Below are 27384 nucleotides of genomic sequence, written 5' to 3'. Positions count from 1 at the left end.
ATGGATTAGGGTACAGTGAAAATCAAAATTTTTAAAGACATTTTCCATCAGCACTTTTTGTAGAACTTTTTTAGAAAAAATTTGTTCAAGCAAATTTTTTAATTTTTATTAAATTGTTTTGATTTACATAATTTCAAACGTCTATAAAAAGTATCAAAACCGGATCAACTTTAAAGTGGTCCCAATGTCTAAACCTTTGATTTTACCTTCCTAACTAGCTCATTCATATATGTACATTTCAGAATTGTTAAGCACTTGTTTTAAATTCAGTTTTTAAAAAGTAGTTAGCTAATTTCTGATCGAATTTTGAGTGAGAGCTAGCAACCTTTGCATCACTGTGGATTCCTATAATGCCAGTTTTATGATATATAAAATCACTTAAAAAATCCCCCTCCAAAAAAATCATTTGATAAGAAACCAAATAATGAAATGTGGTTGTTTCAATATTTTCAGTTTTCTCTGTACCCTGATATGGAATTAGTATAACCGTGAATTCCAAATGGATTTATTTCTGTGAATTTGGCATGTTGGCTTTCCTATTGAATTGTAAGAAGATCTAAGGATTTGTAAAACCTTAATAAAAGTCAATTCAAGACTAACTGTTTAGTTGATGCAGGGACAAACCAACTTTAAACTTAACCTAACTCTTACTAGAGGTGAGAAGAATGAGAAGTCGATTGTAAGAAAAGTTTCCGAATACGTTTTATTTATATACTGCAAAAATATTATTTCTAATCTGTCTCCATAAAATATTANGTTTTTAATAATAATGTTTACAACTCTGCAATAATCTAAAGAGTGCAAGCTCCAAAGCAAAAATCGATCATAATTTTGCCAAACCTACCTAAAATCGAAAGAATAACCCTTTACAGCTGTAAAACTTAAAATTTTAGAGCTACTGAAAGGAATTGAGTCTTTGTAACAAACTCCGAATTTCTAGTTCATATATCTTTGCGGTCAGATGGTGTAAACCTTTGATATTTGAAACTTAGATTATTTAATCAAAAATAATTCAAATTTTGAAATATCTAAGGTCTGCGACATTGAACTGTAAAGATATAGGGATAAGAAAACCAGAGTTTGTGGCAAAGATTCAATTCCTTTATTTAATTTAAATTGGTTTATACAAAGCTGCCTAACCCCATTCGTGAAACCCGGGTTTTAAAACTGGTTTTCATAATGATAACCTGTATTAAGTTTTTGGCTCAGAGATAATATCGCTTTCCTATTCCATAGTTTTATGGATTTTACTGAGTTACCGCAGTTTCCTAGTTTCCTACAAATGCTCTGACCCACTTTTTAGCATTTTTTTCTTAAATACTTTTTTTCGGTGTATACGTGTTGAATGAAGAAGTATAGAATAAATAAATCCGTAAGTTGTAGAGTTGTCGAATTTTAGACCATGAACATGTTTGATTTCAAATAGAAGAAACCAAATCCTCCTCACTCTGGTTAGTCCGGGGTGGGACTCACTTTCCATTTTTGGATTTTAACATTTATACCTTTTAAAAAAAAGAGAAAAACTAAACAAATATGTACACTTTTTCGTAAAAAGTACTCATTTTTAATTTTGCCAAATTTTTTCTACAATTATTTCTTAAATCCACACCAATTAAAGATTTTCATCAATAAAACTATGAAAAAAAGCCAAAAATTCACCTGCATTTTTTTGCAAATTTAACTTCATAAGCCTGTATATTTTTTCAAAATTTGTAATGCAACAATTTAAACATAAAAATATTCGTATTTTTGAAGATTATCTTGTTGATCCAAAGAATTGTATTATTCGTCATTTCTGGCTATTATCCACCCCCTTGAATTTGATGTTTCTTAAAAGAATTATTTAAATATTGCAATCTATATTTTATGATAAAAATAACGTTTAAAATACAAAGACTGGGAAACATAAGGTTTTACAGATAGTACAAATTCCATAATATTTTCTTAATAAAAGAACACTTTTAAAAGAAAGTTTATTATTTCAACATAACATTTAGAAATTAGAAATTGTAGACGTGATCTCAAGAAACCCTCCATTTATAGAGCGGCATGTCCGATTCACAAGCAAACCCTTTAAACTCTTATCTGATCAAACACGACGTAGATATCGTATTTTTTTATATTTTAAATTCGATTATCAAACAAAGAGATTTCTACATATGGTGGGTCTGTTGAATACACGTCTACACTCTACAGTCCTTTTATACAATTTGATTAAATAACGATTGTCCCAGGTTGGTAGACAGTTTTATGTTTAGTATATAATAATTATTTTCTCTCTAAGCATTCAGTTTGTTCATAAAATTTGAAATAGGGTCAACGCACAATTAGATTATAATAACATTGTTAACGTAATATATCATCAACTTAACAACGCATATTAGTATCACTAATATTTAATGATTTTAATAATTCTAAAAAAAATCATTTTAGAATTTTTAAATAATCATATTATTTTATCGTAAAGAATTTTGAAAAACTTAAAAGAACCCAACAATTTTCAGAAAATAAAAAAACTACTACCTTAAAAAATTATACTTAAACAATTTATAAATTCTTCCAAATATTTAACCAATTTTGGTGTTTAAAATTAACCTATTTATAAAAAAGCTGTGTTGTATTTGCCATGTAAAAATTCATAAAAAAAGCAGCATTAGTGTGCATTTTCAAAAACGATAATTGTCAAATTGCAATTTGACAAAATAATTTTCTATAATGAATTGTAAACGTTACAGCAATATCATTTCTGTTGTACGGTCAGACAATGTATGGTAGTATTTTTCAATCTTTTTAACTTGAAGAGATTCCGGTTCTGAGAGATGCTTGGAGGCATTTTTATTATCAGCATCACTGGGTGGATTCACCTCATTTTTAGAAGTTTTATCAATTAGAGGAGAATTGGCTGTTATTCCATTTTCTTCTTCGTTTATCGGAAGAAAATTGACACCTAGGGATAAAGAAATTATTATTATGAGACACATTTGAAACTTTTTTATTGTTTAAGCTCATTTACTCATTATTAAATTGAACTGGAAACTGAATAAAAACATTTTCATATTTTCAAATTATCTTTCTTGCAAATTGTGTTAAAATTGCATTAAATGGAAAAGTTTGAAAATTATTTTCATCTTTATTTTTAAACGTATCGAGAATATTGACTAACGAGACATTATAATAATAAACCACCACCATCAGTTTGCAAAAATATAGAAATTATGACTTTGAGGCAAAAGTTCAGTTTCTGTTTCTATTTTCCTTCACATATAAATCTAAAGCTGAGGGGCCAAGTTTATGTTTATGTTTATGTTTATGGAACGACTCTGTTACCTCGTAAGTTGGAGCCCATCTAGTTTTGATTAAAGTATGAGAAAGTCTCTTTAAAAAGTAGATTAAAAATTCGTAACATTTCAATTTGAAGAGACTGTAAGTGTTTTTTTAACTGACCCTCCATTCAAAAATGTCAATGCCCAACTCACAACAGTACCTTTTAAACCTTTATCTAAAAAAATGTCGAAAGTATTGCCGTTTTTTTTGTTTGAATTTGTTTTTTGCATTATAAAAGCGGGCTTTTATAATGATAAACCACAATTGAAAATAATCAGTTTTCAAAATTTTTAACATTAATATAAAGCTTTAAAGGGAACCGTTGTGAATCGCTTAATGTCCCTTTAATATGAAATTTTTCTTTAATTTGTAATTCTTAGTTTATCATTTAGTCATTTATGTAAAAGGTTAATTAACATAAAGAAAATATAAAATTAAGTGTTTAAAAAGGAAATATTTATAAAGCATTAGGATTAGAGGTGATAATAATAAAAATAAAAATAGTAAAAAAAAGTCACGCTTTTATCTTTTACACTTAAAATTGATTGGTGGTGGATTGATAAAGTTTTCTGTGATTGACTCATAAGATGAGGGCAAACATAGCTCTCAATCTCTAAAGAGACTGTAGACATAATTTTAAGCTACACTCCAAGTGAAGTAAAAAAACCACTCTTTAAACTCTATGATCAAAAACACTTTTTTAAAATAAACATGTTAAGTTCCCTGCCGTTCATGAACAGTCATAGGTTTAAAGGGTTGCGCTGTCAATTTGGTATGTCCTTCTTTGCGTGAAGGCTCACTTGAACATACGCTTACTGTCCCTTTATAAAGTGAAAAAATACCATGTGTGGTTTGATGTTGATGGTGATGAGGAGGAGGTGCTCCAGGTTGAAGATGAGGATGAGGAGGAGGTGCTCCAGGTTGAAGATGAGGATGAGGAGGAGGTGCTCCAGCTCCAAGTTGAGGATAAGGAGGAGGTGCTCCAGCTCCAGGAACTGCCCCAATACTAGCCATCATTGCTAGTATGCCCATCCCAGGCTGGGGGCCCCCTGGTCCTACAGTTACCATATTCGCACCAACACCAGACAACCCCAGCTCCTCTACCATACACACACAATTTATGTCGGACAAAAATTTAGATTTAAGTACAAAAATGTACTTTTCACTAATCCTAAATTTTTGTTAAACGGTGCAATTTAGTTAGTTATGCGAACGTCTAGAGAGGTATTCTTTTTTTTGTATTTTATTTTTATAATAAAAAAGTTTATTAAAAGCTTTTCAGAAAAAAATAATGCAATACCAAAAAGTTTCTTTCCGACAAATATGAAACCAGATTACCTTTATATTGAATAAAACATGCTTATTCTGTAAAAAAATTATTTTGGAAGGGGGTTTTTAATAGATCTATTTTATTTCTAAATATTTAAAATAATCTGTAAACCGAAAAATTAAAAATCTCGATCTTCTAATGATTTTAAACTATTAAGGTGTCAAAAAGAAATGGGTTAGACGTTTTCCTAAAAACTTGTTAAACTAGAAATTCTAAAGCATGTTTATTGTTAATAATGCGCATTTTTGCAAGAGTCAAAAATGCCAGCAATGGATTTTAATGTTTAAAAATGAGTACATTTTGAAAAGATTATCAATGTGGGTAGCATTAAAAACCAAATTAAATCAATTTACAGGAATCGAAAACATTGTAAATTGACCGAAGGTTAAAAATATTTGTTAAGTGCTGAATAAAAACAATATTATCAAAAAACTTTTAGGACCTTATCTTGCCTAATTTTCAATACTTTTCCATTCTGTAAATTGTTTTTAACTCGACAGGTATTCATGATACTCATATGTTTTTCACATTTTTCATTTTAACTCAAACTGTCAAACAGTTAATTTTTTTACATTTTTTTTTTGAAAATACATTTAGAGGATTTAGAGGCAGCCATTTTTTATTTTTCTAAAGGAAAATGTTAGACATACATAAAAATATCAAGAGGAATACAGTTTCGATACTGTAAAGTGGTTTTAGAAAAATGGCTGAAACAAAAATTAGAAAAATTACCCACCTAAAATTTTATATTCTCTAATTTAAAAACTTTTAATAAACATTTAATAAACTAGATAGACCGTTATAATTATTGTTGTAATTATACATTTAAAATAAATACCTGGATTTCTATAATTCTAAAATATTATTATTTGACAACTTTTTTTATATTCAGCTCAGATATAAACCAAACAGTCCACTAAATGCTGGTAATTCAAATACTTTGCAACAACAAATGAAATTTTAAACTTTATGTTGATATTATACCTGAACATTTACTGAAAATATGTGTACATAAAACATACGCAATTAACATGCCAAGTATACATATGTGCAATGACAAATCAAGTGCAGGGACGTGAGTTTAGAGTTTATGAATATCGGGAAATGGTTGAATCTGCTATGACTAGTTCAACTATTTCTATTGTGCTGCCAATTCGATATAACAATATCGAATTCGTACTGGCATCACACAAAAGTAGTTAAACAAGCAGGGACAATTATTTTTTCTTTTAACGTTCATAAATTCCGATCTCATGGGGATCAAATTTAATGAATGACGAGAAGTAGGTGAAACACTTAAACTAAGTTCGAACAGTGAGACTTGAACCGGTTCACTTAAGAGAGTTGGGGTTTAGCTTCGTCGCTATTCATCAAATCTGGTCCAAACTCCAAAGTCAATTTTTTTTGTTTAACTTCCATAAAACATGAATGTGCAAAACATTGTAAATTTTTAAAAGTTTATTTCGTTAAATGCCTTAAACCCATAGTTTGGACTCCGTGTGCCAAATTTAGATCAGAGGGAGTGCGAAAATAGGGTTATTTTCAAGTAATATAGCATGTTATAATTTGAAGGAAAATTAATTTTCTGTTAAAGGAACAACAGAATAAATTTAGTGAGTATGTACAGTCTCAACTATTTTTAACTTACAAAAATGTTCAAAGAGAAACTGATCACTTGCATTTTCTAAATCTGAATATTTTTAAAATTATCTAAAGTTCTACTATTAAAACCAAGGTTTGAAATAATTTAACAATATAAGCCGGTGATGTAGATTAGAAATCCTATGTGAAATCCCATTTCCGTTTATAACAAATTCTTGTACTAATAGAAACTATAAAAATACTTTTTAAGTCATTGTAAGTTAAACAAAAAGTTTTTAATAATTCATTATAAAAAAATGTTTTCATTGGGTATCAAATAAAAGCCAATTATTTTTTCTTGGAAATATTATTAACGGATTATTTGATATTAGGTATATTTACTTAAAGAGACTGTAGACATAATTTCAATTTTTTTTTAAGGATTTTTCAAAATATAGTTTTTAGGTCTATTGTGACAAAAAACTTATGGGGTATTTTAGATTTTTTTTCAAAGACCGGACTTTTCCGCCTTGTACCCAACCCTATGCATTAAAAAATAAATGTTACAAGAAATCCTTTAAACTTTAATTCATTAAAAGTCGCAAAATTTTTACGATAGTAGTGTCAAAAATGAGAGTGCTAACACAAAAAAATACAGGGGGGCGTCAAATTCCCCCCCCCCCCGCCCCATTGTTAAATAGGGGGTCACAGAAATTACGTTTTAGGACACTTTAATAGCCGGGCAGGTGGTATTATTTGATATTTTTGCAAAGTGGAAAAATTGCCAGATATGATAATTTCCAAATGCCACTGTTTTGAATGTTTTCTTATCTTAATTATCAGCAAGTATCTTGTTAACAGTTCCACAGGTATAATCATAAACTTATTAATACTAAATATAAAACACGATTAGGGAGCATTATGGTTCCTTGCATTTATCGGATTTTTTGTTTAAGGTTTATAGGTCATGCAAATTTCTTTTAACTAGCAGTAACATCAATATAAACATGCCGAAAATAAACATGCAAAATTCCCTGTCAAGACACAATAAAAAAATGAAATGATTATTCCGTATTTAAAAAAATAGTTTTACCAATAATGGCAGATTCTCAGGTTCAAGAATCCCATTTATGTCATGGACATTTATAAGGGTTACTTAAAAAAAAATTTCTTGATTTTTTTGCGCTATGCATAACTGCGTTTCATGAAATAGTGCTTACATTGAATTTATCATAACCCGTCTTTTCTTTCCTTAAAATTGTTGCGAACATTCCCTTCGTTCTTGAGATCTTGACAGAGCATATTAACAATTAAAATATGTTTAGGTTTCATCAAGGTTGTTCATTAAGGGTGCTTACTCTAAATGCACTCCAATAAACGAAAAAATGTCGTCTCCTAAGAAATGGTCAGTGAAATCCGTAAATAACGTCACTAATCCCTGCTTTCACTTGCCTCTATAATCAGTGACGTTATGTACAGATTACACTGTCCATTACTTAGGAGATGACATTTACCTATACATTGAAGCGCATCGAGAAAGAGAAATTTTGGGTTTAAGAAATATTCTAGATCTACTTTACTACAGACAACAAATATATTTAGTTTAATTACCAAGAAGTGAATTGGATCTCTGAGGAGTTAAAGGATAAGTTTATGCTTTTTTTAAAGGAAAATATGAAAGGAAAGAAAATAAATATTTAAAAGTTAGCACTAGGATTTTGAAATGAGGTGGGTGGTAAGATGGCATTTCTCTGAATGATCTGGAGATCCACTGCTAACGTTATTGGAAAAGTCAAAGGAAATGCTAGGACGCGATTTTTTTCTAATCTGAACAGTTTCAACTTGAGGACTTGGTATGTCAGAGGGTAGGGAGCTTTGAGTAGCAAGTGGTTTTATACTGGAGTTAGGATAGGAATAGTTAAATTCTGCTGTAGCTTGTCTTGGAATAATAGGAATAGGACGAGGAGTTGGATAAGGGGAAAGGTCCCAACGAGCTGCATATGCCTCTGCCGCGGTCATGTTGGATGGTGGACCACCCGTATTGTTTCTCCCTGGACCAAATAATCAGTTTTAGTTTAATTTCATCGACTCTTCTTTTGCCAACCAGAGATTATCTTGAAGTAACTGTTGTAAATTCACGAGGAATAGACAAAAATAACTTCTGGTTGAGAATAAAAATCACTCAGACGGACATTTTTGCCTAACCAATCAATTTAATTTACTCTCTTTTTAAAGTCTTAATCAACAAACGGATGCAGCAAATACACACCTTCAATTAATAATTAAACTTGAATTAATTATGATTATACTTTCTTTTTAAAGATAGCAGCATGCATTTTTTATCTTAAACTTAATGTTTGATTTGAAAAAAAACTTCCCTATAAAATACATTGTTAGTTTAAACCGTTTCTAAAATGTCAAGGTAAATTGTTAAAATAAATCAATAATGTCCTTGACATTTGATTTTGCAATCTTTAAGTAAATTTAAAACTAAAGCTAAAATTTGCTGCACCAGAAACTACTGAGAGTTTAGAGAGAGGGACACACACATTTCAACTTGAGAGCAAGAGCAAGAAGTTAACACTGACAATTGGCATCTCTTTCAAGACATGATTCAATCTTTATCTTTAATTTTAGATTTTTAATATCCTCATCTCCCTCATCTATATGTATAGTGTATATATATATATATCATATACTTTTCTTGTCTATCTATCCGTTAGTATCCAACAAACATCAAACCCCAGCGAATATTTTAGTCAAAGTTTAAAAATTTCGTCCGGAAATAAATGTCTACATTTATCATTTTTAAAATGCGCCTATTTAAATAGATACGATCCATGGATTTGTTTGTTTAAAGATTTACAAAGAAACATGGCAGCTTGAAGAGAAACTTTTAACAGTTAATATTTGTATTAGAAAACCTAGCGTCTTTAATGTGTTTTATCAAAAAAAAGCAACGATTGTAAACAAAGATTACTAACTATTTTTTTATTTTTTTTTTAACCATTTCTTTAGCAGTGTTAATAATATAAAATCATAACATAAAATCCTACCATTCACTTAATACCAATAACATTTAATTTTTACTTATTCTAACTTTTAAGTAGGGATAAGGTCAAATTTTACTTTTTAACAAAGCTTGCCCATTATGTTTACCCTTTGTCCCAGTTACCCCGCGGCTAGGGGTCTGTAATTTTCTTTATCATAAAGATTCAATAATTGCCAGTGTTAACTTAAAAATACACACACAATAGTACCATTACAATTTACAGTAAATAAATAGCTATAAATGCTTGCAATGTAGAATTTTTTGTAGAGCTTGAAATATTTGGTTTTTAGCTAAAAACCATTTTAGAAAATTATTAAAAAATAAAAGATTAACAGCTCACAAAAATATATATATCCTAACTAAAGTATAAAAGCTACTCAGTATACTTTAACAAAGTTTTGTGTACACACTGTACAGCCTGGATGATGCAACAATTACCATGTTCTGTTTTGCTAAAAACACTTATTTGTACAATTCAATCAGCTCTGCAGATATTTACAATTTTTAATCAGATTTGCAAATTATTAACTGGATGAAAATTCAATTAATTCAAAATGCAACTAAATAACCCTTTGAGATAGATATTGATTCTTTACTATTTAAAAAGACTTTTTTACAAAAAATATAAAATCATATGCTGATCTATAGGCCATAATAATAATAACAATAAAGACAAGATCATATTCAATTGTCTTCCATGATCTTTTTTTCTTTTTTTCTCAATCAATAACGTCACTTTCAATTAAAAGTCAACAAATCTATTCTTTTCTGTTAATCATAAACCTACCAAGTTTTGAGCCCATTCCAAGCTTACTCATGTTGAGTTTACTTGTAACAGATCTAGAAGTTGACCGATTTCTATTTCTTCTGACCTCAGAGACATCAACGTTGACCACTCGTCGCCGTTTCTTTGGCAGCTTAGCTCTGGCCTAAAATTAAGTGAGACCAATCAAACTATGAAATATGGAAGAAAGTTGTTAGACGTTAGTTATGCATTGTAAATAGTCCAATTAACAGGACAAACAAAAATTGTGCAGTGTTCACAAACTCATTTTACTTAAGAAGTTAATTTTCAAACAACTAGGATTTCCAAATTTTCGTTCAATCTCTTTCCGAAAATTTCGTTCAGCCAACAAAAATAAAAACGAAAACGAAAAGTTTCGTTAATTTTCGCGAAAATTTTCGCAAAATTCGTTCGAAATTTTTTACCTTTCCCCCAAAATCTTATTTTTTTTCGAAAAAATACAATTTTTTTTATGCGAAACGGAAAATTTTTGATTTTTGATCGAACGAAAATTGAACGAAACTGAGGTCGAAAATTTTGTTCAACGAAAATTTCGATGAAAACCCAACAAACATAATATAATTTTAAACATGCATAGAATTACCGATTCCTCAGTTTTAAAGGTCTCACTAAATAAATTGTAATCCTTATCACTAGTAAATATTAAGAAGTGGAATTCTAAATGTATTCGCTTTTTCCTGTTATTAAGAAATTATTAAAAAGGATCTTGTGAATCTTTATTTGGTTATTAGATGTTTTAATTGATTCCTTCTAATGAGAGTTCTCTCATATATAATGGGGCCCAAAATTTCAATTTTCCCGGTTTCTGATTGGTCGAATTTAGGCACTTTCCTGAATACAAACTAAAGATTTAAATAATCTTAAGATTAACAAAAGATGAGATTAAGCATTGATCTCGATATCCACAGTTCTAAACTTTTTAGCTCTGTCATATTTTAGAAATAATCTTTATGTTATACATTAAACGTAAAACTGCTTACCACTGTAATATCTATCAAAAATAAAGAAGAATAAAACCTCACAAATAATTATACCATTGAAGTAAGAATTTCAAATTACAATAAACTGGGCACAAAATTTGGCCTGTAAAAATGCCTTGCATCTCTATAACATACTTTGCCTTTACGATCACTTTACTCTTTGTAAAGGGTGGGAAGCACGACAGCAAGGTCTGATTGAATGAAGCATAATTCACATGAATGTGTCATATTCTAAATACCTGTGTATGTGAATAGTACATCTCGAAGTTTGAAACAATGACAGGAACTGGAAGAGCTACAGTTAGTACACCTCCTAGAGCACATAGTGCTCCTACAAACATCCCTAGATAGGTCTTAGGAACCATATCTCCGTATCCTACTGTAGTCATGGTTACAAGAGCCCACCACAGTCCAAGGGGAATTGAATTAAAGTCATTGTGAGGGTTGGGTTGTATTCGTTCTGCATAATACACTGAACCATTCAATAAAGATAATCTTATTTGGGTCAAAGCTTAGTTAGTTGTATTGGGATTCATGATTTGTTTCTTCACCTATTGTTTGATATATTAAGTGAAGGGGCCTCTCTAATAACAGGGTAGAGAATACACAAAGTAAAAATACGATTTTTCATTGGTATGAATATGTTCAGTCCCCTTGAACCTGTAAAGAATTTCTAAGTGTACATATCTTGTAAATGTGCAGTAAGGTGCTTTTTTGGGGTTAATTGGCTGACGGCTGTGTTATATTTTTATCAAACAAAAAATCGAAAATAAACATAACATTAATTTTCATTAATACTGCACTGTTTTAGGTTCAATTCATTGGTAGTTACTTTTAGTAACTCAAAATCGATATAAAAAATTTCAAAATATCAACACGCACTTAAACATTGTTCATGCAAAAACTAAAGTTCTCGTTGAAAAAAGTGATTAGCTTTTTTCTTCAAAACTCATAAATTATGAGTATTTCCAAGAAAACATTAAAAAAAATTTAGTATTTTTTCTGTATTTTTAGAAACAAATATTCCTGTTTTACCAATTTTGATTTCAGTGTTTCAAGACCAATATTTTGATACCGATGTTTATATATTTGCATTAAAATAATGATGATCCAAACCCCTTTATTAAAGCCTGAGCTATATTCACAAAAAAACCTTTTAAACTGTCGTCTGAGTAAAATTAACCAATAAGTTTTTTCTTTCCGAAAATTTATCGGGTTTCTCTATAAAAAGAGGACCCTTCTCAGCATTTAACGATTTAACAGATAAAAAAACGATGAAAACATAGTTGCTGAGATAATTAAGGGATTATAGTTAAAGGGAGTGTTCGCGTAAAATGAAAGGGGGTATAGGCTTAATGCGATAAAAAAGCGCTTTTGATCGCTACTAATCTTACTTCTATCTGTTGCGTCTATAAGAAGAAAATTGTTAAAAACGAAGAACGTAGTATCCATACAAATTCAGAAAGATGCAACATACGACTTAGACCGTAAAAAAATCTATTTAATTTCAAACAAATCATCCAGATATTACACCCTATGGTCATCAATTATCTTTCGCCCCATTTGTATATATAGTTGATTTTTCATAATATGTTTTTATTGTTATGATCTGAGAGTTACTTATAAAAACATTTATTACTGTTTCGAGGATTTTTGGTAATGAAGACGACATTTTCATATTTTCCAGGAATGTTCGAAAACAAGTTGGAAGCTAAATGTTATTTTAAAAAAGAAAATCAAAACATATTATGAAAAATCAACTATATACAAATGTGGCGAAAGATAATCGATGACCATAGGGTTTAATATCTGAATGATTTGTTTGAAATTAAATAGATTTTTTTACGGTCTAAGTCGTATGTTGCATCTTTCTGAATTTGTATGGACACTACGTTCTTTGGTATTAGTCGTTTTTAACAATTTTCTCCTTATAGACGCAACCGATAGAAGTAAGGTTAGAAGTGATCAAAAGCGCTTTTTTATCGCATTAAGCCTATACCCCCTTTCATTTTTCGCGAACCTCCCTTTAAAATTACTTCTACGATATCTTTAAACCGGCCCCAAGGTGTGAAGAATGGGTGAGGTAGTGGGGGGGGGGTGTAGACTCTACATATCTCTATTGAATTGTTCCTAAGCTAGCAAAGATAATGATTCCCAATACCAGGAAGAAAACCAGTAACATTAGTTCTTTAGCTGAAGCTCTGGAGGATAATAGATAATGATAATGATAATGATAATGATAGAGCTTTACATTTTATATAAATTATACAAATACAGACACCTGGTCTTAACATTCTTAAAGGGTCTGTCTTTAGCATTAAAGATAAATTTTGGCAACTACACAGAGACCAATTTGATTCTCATAAGTATCAACATTACCCACCGTGAATTAAAGGTCTCACATTCTCAAGCAAAAATCGATGAAAACTTTGCTGAATACTTACAAAAAAACGTATTTGTCACCTCTGTCTAAGTCTACACACAAATTTAGTGAGTTAGTTAGGTAAAACCAAAAGCCAACATTTCAAATTAATGGAATTTTGTAGCAAAATGGCCCAGTGTAAAAAATATCTGTATACAATGGTAACAAGAATAAAGTTATATGATGATAAACCACACAATAACCACAATTATATTTTGCTAATATTTAAAACTAAGAAATCCTTAATCTTACTTTGAAATTAAAATTCAAGACCTTGAAAAATGTTCTGGCAAAGAAAGTATGTAATCAATCGCCTCAATTAATAGTTTTCTAATCTCGATATATCTTTGAAACCTGATGGTGAATTCATAAATAGTTAAAGTTTTAGATTTTAAATGCTTTTATAGATTGAAACATCACAGAGCTAGGTATATCAACATTACGTTGTCAAGATATAATATTTAAAAAATTAGAGTTAGCATATATATAAGCATAACTCAAATTCTTAATTAAATTTTATTTAACTTTGAATTTATTATTTTACATAACTTTTTAAGCTAAAACTTCCGTATTTACTAATAACAGTTTAAAAATTTAAAAACAAAGAATATTTTAATAATCTATTTTCCTGAAAGTCTGAAGTAGGATTTTAAGTCCAGATGAGTGTCTTGTAAGTTTGAAGAGCCTGATCAAATAGAAAAGACATTTTAGACTTTGATAAAACAAATTATCTTTTGTAAAATTTTGAAATCATTTGTTCATCTTTTTGACAGACGAATTAAAAAGGTTTAAGATTTATTTATAGAAAGTTCAAAAACTTAACTTGGAAAAGAATGAATTAAAAACGGAATAAAACATTGTTATGTTTGTACCTAAGTATTCTAATGATTGAGAAGAACTCCAGAACATCAGCGTTCTCTAGATGGGAAGCTAGCTGAGCTAACACCAGATCTATATACTCCAATATCAACAATGCTCTCCAATATCAACAATGTTCTCAAATATCAACAATGTTCTCCATTATCAACAATATACTCCAATATCAACAATATCAACAATGCTCTCCAATATCAACAATGTTCTCCAATATCAACAATATACTCCATTATCAACAATGTACTCCAATATCAACAATGTTCTCCAATATCAACAATATACTCCAATATCAACAATATACTCCAATAATATCAACAATGTTCTCCAATATCAACAATATACTCCAATATCAACAATATACTCCAATATCAACAATATACTCCAATATCAACAATAACAATGTTCTCCATTATCAACAATGTACTCCAATATCAACAATGTACTCCAATATCAACAATGTACTCCAATATCAACAATATGCTCCAATATCAACAATCTTAAATGCTTTTCATTGTTCTTATAGGTTGCAGTTTTTGTCCAAGATATCTAAAAGTTCTTCTTTTTAATGTCAAAATATAAAATTTCTGTCTAAGTTTTGTTCTTCAATTTGTTGCAAAACTTGCTGACACATAGTTTAGTATCTTGCTGACACATAGTTTAGTTGCTGACACATAGTTTAGTATCTTGCTGACACATAGTTTAGTTGCTGACACATAGTTTAGTTGCTGACACATAGTTTAGTTGCTGACACATAGTTTAGTTGCTGACACATAGTTTAGTATATGTTTGAAGTTGATGTTTGATATTTCCTATGTAGAAGCTAAGGGTAGCAATACAGTCTATAATATTGACAGAACTGCGTACGAAATCACATATATCGGGACACGAAATAAATCTAAATCAGCCACAATATAATTTCATTTAAATGTATAAGTTCATTTTATTTAACATTGCTAAAATCAAAGTTGAAAGCAAATTGATGATGTTCTGGATGACAGAACAGAGTTAGAATAAAAAAATAAAGAACATAATAGAGATTAAAAAAAAATATATCATCTTAATATTCTTGATTTTAAGGATACCATTGAGATCAGACATGCCAATCTGTAAATTGAAAACCAATTGAAATATTTTCTACAGTCCTTTTATATAAAAATATCAATATTTAAAAGTTTAATATTTCATTGATAAATTTAGAATCTGAATCTGACATATGTCAATATTTTAGGCATTCAATGTGTCAAAAGTAAAAATATTTCTCCTCAAAGTGAAGATTTTTTCCCTTAGGACATTCTGCAAATTCTTATATTATGTTACTTGTTATTAAAAAAAGTGTTTTTTTGCAATCTCTTTTTTCTTTTTATTATTTCATTTTTAACAACACAAGAAAGTTTTTATTTAAATATTGAAAGAAGTTGTGGGAAAACTTTAAGACAACTTAGACCATACTACAACAAAGGTTACAAAGAAAAATTTTCAAAATCTAAAAAAAGAAATAAATAATCTTTTATTAACATTTGACAAAAAAATTATCTACTGTGGCAGATTAATAATTTGTTGCTACCTCTAGAATCCCTAATTTTTTTTTTTAACAAAATTTTTTTTCAAATTGTTGAAAACTAAATATTTGTAGCTGCCTAATTAGAAGCTCAATTGTGAACCACGCATTACAAACGCACTCCACATAAAAGAAAGCATCATGAGCGTTTGTCCCATATTTATCCAGAGTCCAAGCTGAACCAATCAATTTATTAGAAAAAGCCGTCAAGGATTAGAAAATTTGAGTTTGTGACAAAAATTCAATTTCTTTGTGATATTGAGTATTTTGAAATAGTTGGCAATTGTACTTAATGTTGTGCAATTTATTTTCTAATTTAACGTACCTTAATTTTCTGGAATCCTGTAAAATATGCACAATTTTTATTTTCAAACTCAAGTTTTCATAACCATTTCTTAAATTTAGGACATTTGAATAAATACACGATTTATAAATTTTTCTAGACATTGAAACGAAAATATTGGAAAGATGTTTTATAAAAAGTTGATTTATCAAATGATTGATTAATTAATAGATTGATTGCCTGTTGTATTTTGCGAAGTTCTAACTGTAATATTATGAATAATTGGAACTCTCATATCTGGATGTGTTTTCAGGCAGAAGGTTAGAATAGAGGTACAGATGAAAAACACAGAAACAATACCGACACTCTAAAAATTCATTATATCACACTCCCCTCTCTCAACTGAACTCAAGGCAAAATCATCCCCCATCAATAACCCAGTTAAGATAAGGTTAAGATTTATTCTTTGTTCTTTTAATGATAAATCTATAAAGAAACATAAGGTAAAATTTCAATTGTAAAACATTGTAAAAATGACAAAATCATAAAAGAATAATTTTCATAAATCCTAACCTGTTATTATGACAGTGTTAATGTGTATTATAGTTGTACACATCGTTTATAATTATTTACAACTACTTTACAAGGAAGTTAAAGAAATTTTACTTTACAACTGGTTCCCAAGACGATTTTTTTTTAGACAAAATTGGTAGAGGGATCCCGCGGTTAAGTAATTTTTTAATTTTATCGTCTTCTGAGATGAAAATTTTTTTTCTGAAAATTTCGCAGAGGGGGAATCATAGGTCAAAAGGCGGTAAAATATATGCTTCTTATATATATCTTAAGAAAACAATAAAAAAATAAATAAAATTATCGTTTTACAGATTTACCTTTGCCGTAGGGGATGAATAAGGTTCATCGAATGTACTCCAGATTTTAGGCTTTATTTTCATCCATTTTGAAACAGCACCTAGGAACAAAAGAATGCATCTTTGCTCCCAGAAAAAAATAGATCCAATGTAAATCTCCTAGAGGGATTCTTTGAATCCCGTGTTAAGCTAAAAACTTATTTATGCATCAAGTTTTCTAACACCCCACTGTAAACTAACCAGGAGGAGAAGGTCAAATTCAATTGACACTACTGGTGCTACTTTGTGACATTGCTGCTCCTCTAGTTCTAATTTTACACACAGATGTTAGAAAAGCAATTTTTTTTTCGGTTACATAAAGAAACTAAAAACATTTTTAGTTTTTCTCCATAATTTTTTGTGAAAACATATAAGATTTCAAAGTTTTGTATAGTTTACTTTAGTTTGACGTGACCCATATATATTCTAGTCTAACAAAGACATTTCATTCAAACTTTTGAAGAAACCGTGTACTTGATAAATAAAACAAGAATTTTAATTGTTAAATTCGTTGGAAGACATTTGGTTTTTCTTTGTTATACTAAGATTAGATCTGAAACCAGAAAAGCTAGAGAGGAAAGCCTGGAATTACAAAATTATGAACAACTGTTTAAATCTTAAACAACTTTTAGCCCAAACTTTCTTTTGATGTAAATTGTGTAAAATGTAATTCAGGACAAACATATAAACATAAGATACATTACAATTTTACTTCAAAAATGCATGTTTTAACCCTTTCACGATGGAGGGATCAAATACATGGTCCTTTAGTGTTTTTCCATTCCCTACTGTTTATATTCTTCATAACAGTCCATACTTTTCATTAATTAAGCTGCAGTTCTAAAACTTATTTGTTTGAAAAGCCATTGTAAAATTAATGTGATATCATGTGTCACATGTTAATATTTGTCAAAAGTTTTAAAAAAATATTTTTCGACATTTTTCCGACGCATGTTTTCAACTTTTTAAAAACCCAGTGTACACGTTAGTTGGGTGAACTAGTGCAAGTGGTGGGGTATAATTACGATTCCTCCCATCTTCTAGATCTTTTGTGTGATGTCAACGTATGACATTAAACCGCGGGTTTTTTGTGACGCTAACTTTTTCAAATCTTAAAAACAAATATGCAAAATATTTAAGTTTTTAGCGAAAAATTTGTACGAATTGTTCATATCTTAAAAGAAAATAGTACAGGTATTTTAAGGGGACTGTTGGCATATCTTCAAGTATTCCTCTATTTGTGGAGTATCATGTCAGATTTACAACGGTACCCTTTGCTACTTTACCCCTGGTGTTATATCTGAAAATTAAGTGCTGAACAAGAATACTAGTTAGGGATGTAAGGGATATTTTCCTTTTTATCGTTGTGAAGCTGACATTCATCTAAAAAACTGGAAGGTAATTTAAAGGAAATGTCAGTTTAATTTCAAGTGACAAATTTCGTTTTTCTAGGTACCCTGGTCAAGAGCTTTTCATAAAAATAAATTTTAGATCTGTAGCTCAATTAACAAAAAAGTTATGAACTATTTTTGATTTAACAACCACCTGATATACCCTACTCTTTGCATCCCGAAAAAGAAACTTATTGCTAAAGTTCACAACTATGAAGTTGAAAAAGTGAGGAAGTTTGACCGCTCTAGTGTGTAGGCCATTTTCATAAAGAAAAAAACACAGGGGGGACAGCCCCCCCCCCCCTTTCAATCGTGATATAGTTAAATACTGATAAAATGTCTTACCATTGTAATATGCATCTTCGTAACCAAACCGTTTAGCTAACTCCTCATCACTTGGTTTATCAGTATCTAGATCCAACCGGTCCAGCACAGCCAGGGTCTCTTGTGTGTCTCTGTGCTAAAAATAATAATTTTTTGAAAAGCAAATTAGTCATTTATTTCAAACTTTGTTTTGGAAAAGATTATTCTCCTGGTTGAAAATTCATATTGTTATTTTTTATTTAAGATCACATCTATAAGCCTGAAACCCTTAATATTTAATACAAAACTCTATAGGAAATGTTAATCCAAAAAAATTGTTTCATTTTTAATTGTGCGCATTTTTCGATACTTACAAAGAACAAATAGAATCAAACAAATAGACCGACCGTCCAATCTATAATAGACAATTTAAAGTATAAAATATTTCTATCGATATTAGATTCAATCCCTTTCATTGCGCTGAAACTTTTGATCATTCATGACTTAGGAACATTTTACACCTAGACGTTTTTTTGAAAATAAGTAAACATATCTATATAGAAAGAAGTCATCTCTGGGCCCCTTGACCGATTTGTCTCAAATTTTGATTAGTAAACTCGGTAACTTGCGTGAGACATCTAGCGGACGAACTATTGTCATCAGGGCGGACATTGTCCATGCGTTCGTTAAAAAGGAACGGCCTAAACGGAATGGTCAAACCAATTTTGAGGATATCAGTAATTTTTGTAAAGAAATATTTCCTTACATGGATAGTTTTCTAGCATTCCCTCCTCATGAAGTAGCGATCAAAACCAACTTTGATTCGGATTCTGCCTGTATCCCCTTTTATTTTCACAAACACTTACTTTCAGTGTCATACCACCTCTTTGAAAATTTTGAAACAATGTTGCTTAATTAAACTACCTGAGTATATGTCATCCAGCAGCATGGTTCGACCTGGTTACTATCAAGTCCCCAATACTCAAGCTCCTCTTCGAACAGAGGTCCGCATACATCAGTAGGATAATGTAACTTTCCGGTCCTACGCACATATTGGAGGTTGAATTATATTCAAGTTGCGTTGACAAACTCAAATTTTTGTATACCCTATATCTGTGCAATCTGATGGAGTAAACCTTGATATTAAAGGTCTACAAATTCAGGTTGCAAAGATAACTGGATTTGACAATTATAAATTTGACAAATGATAAATTCTTTATACAAAAAAACTTTACATTTTCAAGCCTAACTCCAGAGGTGCAGAGGAGAAGAAATAAGTTTGAATTTTTAATATGCAAGCAATTGCATTTGCTTTGGAATTAAATTAAAGCTAGAGGAGTTACAAGGGCACAAATGTTTGTCAATAATTTCCTAAAAGTTATAGATTTCAATAGCATTATTCTACAAACCATTGCATGAAATAGTTTTCCGACAGCAAAAGTACCGTCCCAGAAAGGAAGAAACCAAATAGCAGAACTTAGAATTGGTTATTTTTATAAAAGGTTAAAAATTATTATAAATCGCGAAAGTTTATAAAGTGTCCCTTGGAACAGTTACGGGACAGTTTATAAATGATGTCGGAGGAATCATGGCTGGGTGGGTATTGTAGCCATCCAATCCCCCCCTCAAACAGGTATTCTTGTACATCAGGTTGGACTGTTTGTGTGAGATCATCGAACCCAGGGAACAGGATGGTTTGTCTGTATCCCCCCTCCCTCTCCTGGCCAGCCTATAAGTTCTAGGCTACTGCTTAAAGAGAGTAGTTATCCAAGAAGCCTTGCAGAGGAGGGACCAACTCCCTTCTGCTCCTAAAGGAGAGGGTTAGGAGGATAAGGAGTGTATGAATAGAGCCAACCATCACTGGAGTTGTGTTAAATAAACTCCATTCTGCTTTGGAAATGAGGGTTCAGGAGAGTAAGGATGTGGGGCCAGAGTTTAGAGTCTGAGAGTCCAGAGGGTCAGGGTCCAAAAGCCCAGAGTCACGGAGGTTCAGCAGAGCAACCTGATTCTAAAGGGGCCAGAGTCTCGTGCTGAGTGTCCAATGACTTTAAATCTAGAGTCCCAGATCCACTCCTCAAATTCCTCAAGAGAGACTGGAGTCCAGACCAGTCCTATGCTCCCATGTAATTTCTCTATCATTTTCCTTAGGCCAATGCTCTCTCCATTGGGTGGCAGGAGTAGGATTGGTCTGAGTAGAGATGAATAGATCGGCAGTAATCACAAGGAATCGAAAGGGAGAAGATTAACCCGTCATATGAGGCGGAAGAAAGGCATACGGTCTGCCAGAGAGATTCGGCTTTCTTTGATTCATTAGTATCAACCATTATTTGTTCTTTTTTTATAATGTAAATATATTTTTTTCTATACTCTGTAGATTTACTTACATCAGTTTTAGGCTTTATATTTCCTTTATTTTAGACCACTTTTAGATGGTAACAGTATGTTTGCAAACAGGTAATAAAATCTTTCCTTGATTTTTGAATTAGTAAAATATGAATGTCTTTAGTAGTAATTATGACTCGACAGGTTCAAAATAAAAATTATTCATATTTACTAACACACTTTCATAAAAGAAATACACGGTAATCTAATTTTAAAATCCCTCTACGTGTCTCTGCAAAGTAAATGTGAAAACCTTAAATTTAAAACTTTGACTAATCAAATTGAAAATCAGAGTATTGAACCAAAAGGCTGGAGTGCCAGATGCAACGATATAATGATTCAAAAATTGGAATTTTTGACGAGTGTTCAGTTCCTTTTGAATATTCAATCAGTTTGAGATTATTTGTTTTTCTGAAAATCTGAATGTTATGTTGTATATTTCTGATTGATATGATTGGTATAAATATGTTGTACGATGTTATATATACATATATAAATCAAATTACTGAAGAAGTATAATGTAATATAATTCTATGATATCTGATATAGAAAAAAAACAGGAACAACTATATTTTTTGTTACTTTCAAAACAGAGTAAAGGGGAAGGGTATTGGGGCTGAGACACCCCCTCCCACGACGGCTACAGTTCCCACGGAGGGTTTCTGCCAACATTTAACCAAGTTATTCTGCACTTTGAAAATTCATTTTTTTATTCTGTTCGAATGTTTTTTCTTGACCCCAAACTTTCTGTTTTAACCTCAAATTTTCAGATTTACAAAGTTTAAGGTCTCCACTGAAGATCTCAGGGTTTTTCATGAAAATTGGGGTTCAAAAACTAAAAGTTTGGGGTCTCCAATGAAAAGATTGGGGTCTGCGACAAAAAGTTGGGGTTTGAAAATCTGGAGTCTATTAGATCAATAGCTTGGGGTCTCTAGTAAAAATCTTGGGCCTCAGATGAAAATATTGTGGTTTCCTACGAAAATCTTGGGACCTCCAATGAAAATCCGGTAGTCTCCGGGTCTCCGATAAAAATCTGGGGTTCTTTGATGATACATTCATGGGGTCCCCTTGAAAGTAATAGTACTCCAATTGGCCTTTTCAAGAATATTGCAAAACGGAAATTTACAGGCCATAAACACGTAATTCCTGTCGCGAAAATTTATTTAAAATTGCGGCTGTAAACCTAAACAATGTTGAAACTCAGACATAAGAAAACATTAAAAGTTTTGCCCAGTCCGTTTTCAAAGCAATTTTTCTAAAAAAAACCTTTCTAATATTTATGCATATATACATCTAAAAAATGTATATTATGCAAACTAAATTTGTTTTAAAAATGTCAAATCAAAAAACTTTAAATTTAAAAAGTGGCCTTAATTGTCCAGTGTACATATTAGGGCCAGTTGACATAATGGTAAAGGACAAAACTGATTCTTTGGGTGCTGACATGATCAAAATAATTGCTTATGTTCATACATTTTCAATTCTATCTAATTAAAATTTGATATCTTACTGAATCAATATGTTTAATTGAAAAGAATTGAATATACTCTTGAAAATATTTGATTCTTTTAAAAGCTGACTATATTACTTTGTAAAAGAATGTAAATTAGAAAATAAATAAATAGAATTCTTTTAATTGACTTATATAAATTCATTTTTTTTACAGCATATACGCCTTATAATATTAATTTATATTTGTGTGTGAAAATTAATAATTAAATTTTTTTGTAATGTTTATGACCATTTAAAATTCAAAAAGTTTGCCTAAAAATGAGTTAAGTTTTTAGATATTTTAGATCAGCAACAAAACGCTCTTAGAACATACCCAAAAAGAAGCGCCTAAAATAACCAGTTTTTTTTCAAACATACAAAAAGAGCATTGTTATTACCTGTAATAGTTAAGAATCTGAGCGAAAACACCGGGATGTCTAAAACAAAAAGTTTTTTTTAAACAACATGGAATAAGATCATTTCTAAACACATGGTTGAATTTTTAGTCGAAATGGCCTAAATTCTAAACATAGACAACATTTTGAAAACTATTTGGAGATTGAAACTTTTGTTTTGTTAGTTTCTTAAAAATACTTCACTCCAAAGTTCCGACATCGGTTGAAATGTCCTCAGTCAAGTTTACATTAACCCTGGAAGATGAGAAGGCTGGTAGGACTTGGACCAAGGCTTAACATGGATTTTAAAGTTAAAATAACCAAATATTAAAGATTCAAACTTAGTTCTAGAATAAACAAGATTTGGAGAACCAGAGGTTTTTACCCTTTTATGCAAAAAAGAAATTTGGGATTGGAAGCCGCCTATTAAGCAAATCAAAGATTATTCTGTAAAAAAATTTTGATGTTTCAAAATTTAAATTTATATAGAAAACTTATGGGTAATTTCAGGCGCTCGGCCCCCCTGGCCTGTCCTATCCGCAGCGCTCGGCCCTATAACTGTCTTAACCTAACCTAACCCTAAAATAATAAAAATCAAATGTATGATTTTTAATGAAGAAACAGAGCTCGGAGTATTTCTAATAATAGTCTTTTATAAAAGAATGAGAAGAAAGCCAAAACAATGAAATTTTCTTTTCTAACCCATTCAGTGAAGGAAATGGGTATTCAGAACATTATTATTGTTTAAAAAGCAGAGGAGGCTTCATAAAAAGGGGGGGGGATAAAAGAAAAGTTAGAAGGTAGGTGGCTGGGGATTAAAAGGGGGTTTGGGATATTATGGAATTGGGTGAGGGGGATTTAATCTTAAGAATGAGTCTTTTGTTGCTTTTTTTTGTTTTTATTCTAGCTTGGTTGTTTATTCTAACCCAATAAACGTCAACACGATTGATTTTTTTTATGGGAACTCACATGGTTCCGGGTTAATGTCTGGTCAAAATTGGGAAATGAAAAAATGTTGTCTCTTACGATCTTTTTACATCTACCAGTTTTAACAAAAAATATCCCCAAAAACTTTGTTTATTCACTAATATGAAATATTGAATATGCTAATAAGACTGAGTTAAAAGCTAAAATTGTTTCAAGGAAAACGGGTATATTGCGCCCGCACTTAGCATGTCCATTGTCCAGTGTGTATCGAAAAAAACTCAATTTAGCTTGATATGTCATGCAAGAATGAATTAACAACTCGTAAACTATTATAAAATAATAATATTTATAAGGAGTCCGGCAAATTCGAAAGAATGAAAACGAAAATATATATTCTGGGATTGAAAATATGTTTGTCACTAAATAAAGTGGTCCCTGGTCAGCATATATATCAATACAGTGTTGGTATAAATGTATCAGATAAATAATATATGCAAATATATTATGGAGCAAATTATCTCTGTACTATATCACCAGTTCAGTAAACGATTTTGTATTGATATATATGCTGACCACGGTATTAACCCCGGCTATTTAACGTACCGTCGAATCAAAATCTATATTTAATCTTTCAGTAGATGGAGAAATTTTTTTTTTTAACTTTAAAAATATAATTGTTTTAAGATTTATATTTATGTCATGTCTTTGTGGAATATGGAAGAAATTGTTCAAAAAAATAAGTTTTCTCAGAAGTCAATATTAATCTACAAAATGTAGAATAAGGTACAAATTGCATTTAATAGTTTAATGAATGTTACCTATCAAAAAAATATTCATTTAGTATTGGATCATAATTGGCCAAAGCTTCCGTGAGCCTTGACAGTCGGGTTGCTGGGATCTTTTTTAACGTCGTCTTATATGTTTCATGTCTAATCCCGCCACAGTTTAGGATCACGCGATTTTCTGCGTCCATCACGGCTAACTCAGTTTCACGTTGGTTTGTAACTAAATCATTTGACACATTATTTCACTGACTAGTCTCCGGATTCATCATAATTCACTTATTCTTATACTTACCTCATTTTTTCTGAATACAAAATTTAATTCAAGTTTTAACCAATGTAGTGATGAAACAGTTCATTTTAAATAATTAATAAATTTCAAATTTGTTTTAACATGCTAAAGTTACTTTTTAGGTGTTCAAATGCAATAATTGGGTAAGTTTAACAGGAAAATATATAAAACAGGATTTTGTTGAGCTGGATTATCTTCATGTTATAGAATTTATTATATATTTCTTTCATGAAAAGGATTAGAGTCGAAGCTGAAATAAATGCATCTGCCATATTTCTTATAATTACTTTTTACTTTAAGGCCCATCTTGAAAACACAACAATTTTATTTTTGAATAGCTTGGGAAACCAGCGCTGCCAAGGTTACTAAAAGTTACCCCCTCCGTTTGAACGATTTTACTGGGAAAAAATTTTCGCTATTAAAGTCGATCCACTAAATTCAGAATCTCAAAACCAAGCTGCGAACATTTCCGTGGCTCTCCCGAGTTACCTAATTAAAATTTGAGGCAAATCGGTCCTGGGTTTTCTGAGTTATGATCGGACAAACAAATAGACAAACAGAGATTACAACTTGATATGTAAATAAAGAAGAATACAGGAACTGAGTTCTTAATACCAACTCTGATTTTAATTCCTTCATCTTTGAAACCTTCTGCTGTCGTAGAACTTGCATTTTTCAACATTTGAATTATGTTAGATCAAAATGTTAAAAAATGTGAAATTGTTACAAGAACTCAGTTCAGTAAAGTTCGTTTACTAAACATTTTTTTAACTTTTATCATGTTATTAACTTCTTGAAATTATCAAAATGAGATTTTGAGCAAAAATACAAATATTGTACTTTAATGCATTATCTCATAAATTATTAATGAGATTTAATGAAGTAAAATCTTTTTCAATGATTTTGAGAAGACTGTTATACCTTAGTGAAGAATTGATAATTAATCAAGATTTAATTAAAAAGTGAAAAAATTAATTCTTTTTCTTTTAGTTAATATCAACTTTGCTTTTTTTTGCGTATTTTCGTTTCTTTAGAGTACGAAAAAGAAAACCTGGAATACCCATGGTGCCCATTAAATTGGTTTAATTTGATATGGTTCAAACTGTAAAATTGTACATGAATGGGGTGCACACTGCACACTGTGCATGAATGGGGTGTACATCAATTGGGTGTAACTGTATATAACCAAGTGGTATTGATAGCTATCAATATGCTTCATACTAACTAATTCACACCTTTATTCATGTTCGAAAAGATAAAATACTTTTAATTTCTAACTAGTTTCGATCAACCAAAGAGTGCAAAATTGTTGATTCTCAAATTGTGGCTGAAGCGCTCTGGTTCCTTTCAACTCTTTGAATCTATCTGGTAAAGCCGAAAAAAAAATAATAAGACCGAAATCAACTAAAGAAAATTTTCATGTTTAGAAACCATTTCAAATGTATTTCTTTATGCTGATACGGATTGTATTTCTTTTATTTAGTATGTTATAGATAATATTTGATGTATGTTCTACTCTCCGAGGAGTGTTTGACATAATCCATATATTTCTATTCATTGATTTGATTTGACAACACAACCTTACTTCATCACTTACAGAAAACAGATAACAATTTATTCTTTTTGAAGGGACTGTGAGAGTAATTTAAAGTGACCCTCCATACAATTACGTTTAAAGTCCCTTAATAGAAATATAAAATATCAATTTTTTTATCATTATTTTCTAATTAAAGACAAAAAAATATAAACAATAGTTTCTTAAAGCTGAATACGATATCAGCTCTACTTTTTTTGTGAGGAAGGGAGGGGGCGTCTGTATGGTAGCTTTTCAATGGGGGGGGGCGCGTGCATGGCATCTTTATTTAAGAGCGATGGAGCAGGGAAATATGCACCAACAAATGTAAAAATGAAAAAATTTTCTCAATATGTGACATATGTATCTACATCCAATATTCATTTGTCAAGGGCTTTTTGAATTTTTGGTTTACGTCTAAAGTTTGGACACCATGTAAAATAAACATTTTACTCCAGATCTTGGTCAATTTTTATTCCAATAATAAAAGGTCAAATAATATCATAAAAATGTAAAAGCTTTTCATATTTTTATTAGAAATCGTTATTGAAATAAGGCAGACTGGTGATAGGTGTAGGATTTGCTAAAAAAAAGTTATATTCAGACATAAGACGAATAAATATTTTAAAAACATTTATAAACTAATTGTGTCTGTAAAGTAATGTCTACAGGTATGTGTCTATGCCCAATCATAACTCATGAACCCCTTACAGATTGACCTCAAATTTC

At 30.5% G+C, this 27384-nt stretch overlaps 1 protein-coding gene across 2 annotated transcripts; it reads right to left on the bottom strand.

Moving 5' to 3' along the window:
* Positions 1–2496: 2496 nt before the first annotated feature.
* Positions 2497–25385, bottom strand: LOC111708745 (potassium voltage-gated channel protein Shaw). 2 transcript variants are annotated; one of them, XM_023482206.1, is made up of 15 exons: positions 24827–25385; positions 23085–23123; positions 19738–19855; positions 18856–18970; positions 17102–17181; positions 16452–16578; positions 16008–16104; positions 15180–15265; positions 14367–14445; positions 14123–14179; positions 13203–13273; positions 11312–11544; positions 10075–10216; positions 4167–4424; positions 2497–2947 (listed from the first exon to the last, which is right to left on the bottom strand). In XM_023482206.1, the coding sequence occupies exons 1-15, from the start codon at positions 24979–24981 to the stop codon at positions 2730–2732; spliced, it is 1875 nt and encodes a 624-aa protein (XP_023337974.1). In that variant the 5' UTR covers positions 24982–25385; the 3' UTR covers positions 2497–2729. The 2 variants fall into 2 exon arrangements, 1 of the variants encoding a protein (XP_023337974.1); XR_002766726.1 differs by lacking the exon at positions 2497–2947 and adding an exon at positions 7847–8286 and having other exon boundaries at positions 4336–4424; positions 24827–25383.
* Positions 25386–27384: the final 1999 nt, after the last annotated feature.

Source organism: Eurytemora carolleeae, unplaced genomic scaffold (assembly GCF_000591075.1).
Source record: "Eurytemora carolleeae unplaced genomic scaffold, Eaff_2.0 scaffold901, whole genome shotgun sequence".
Lineage (NCBI taxonomy): Eukaryota > Metazoa > Arthropoda > Copepoda > Calanoida > Temoridae > Eurytemora > Eurytemora carolleeae.
This window is presented reverse-complemented; position numbering and strand designations above follow the sequence as displayed.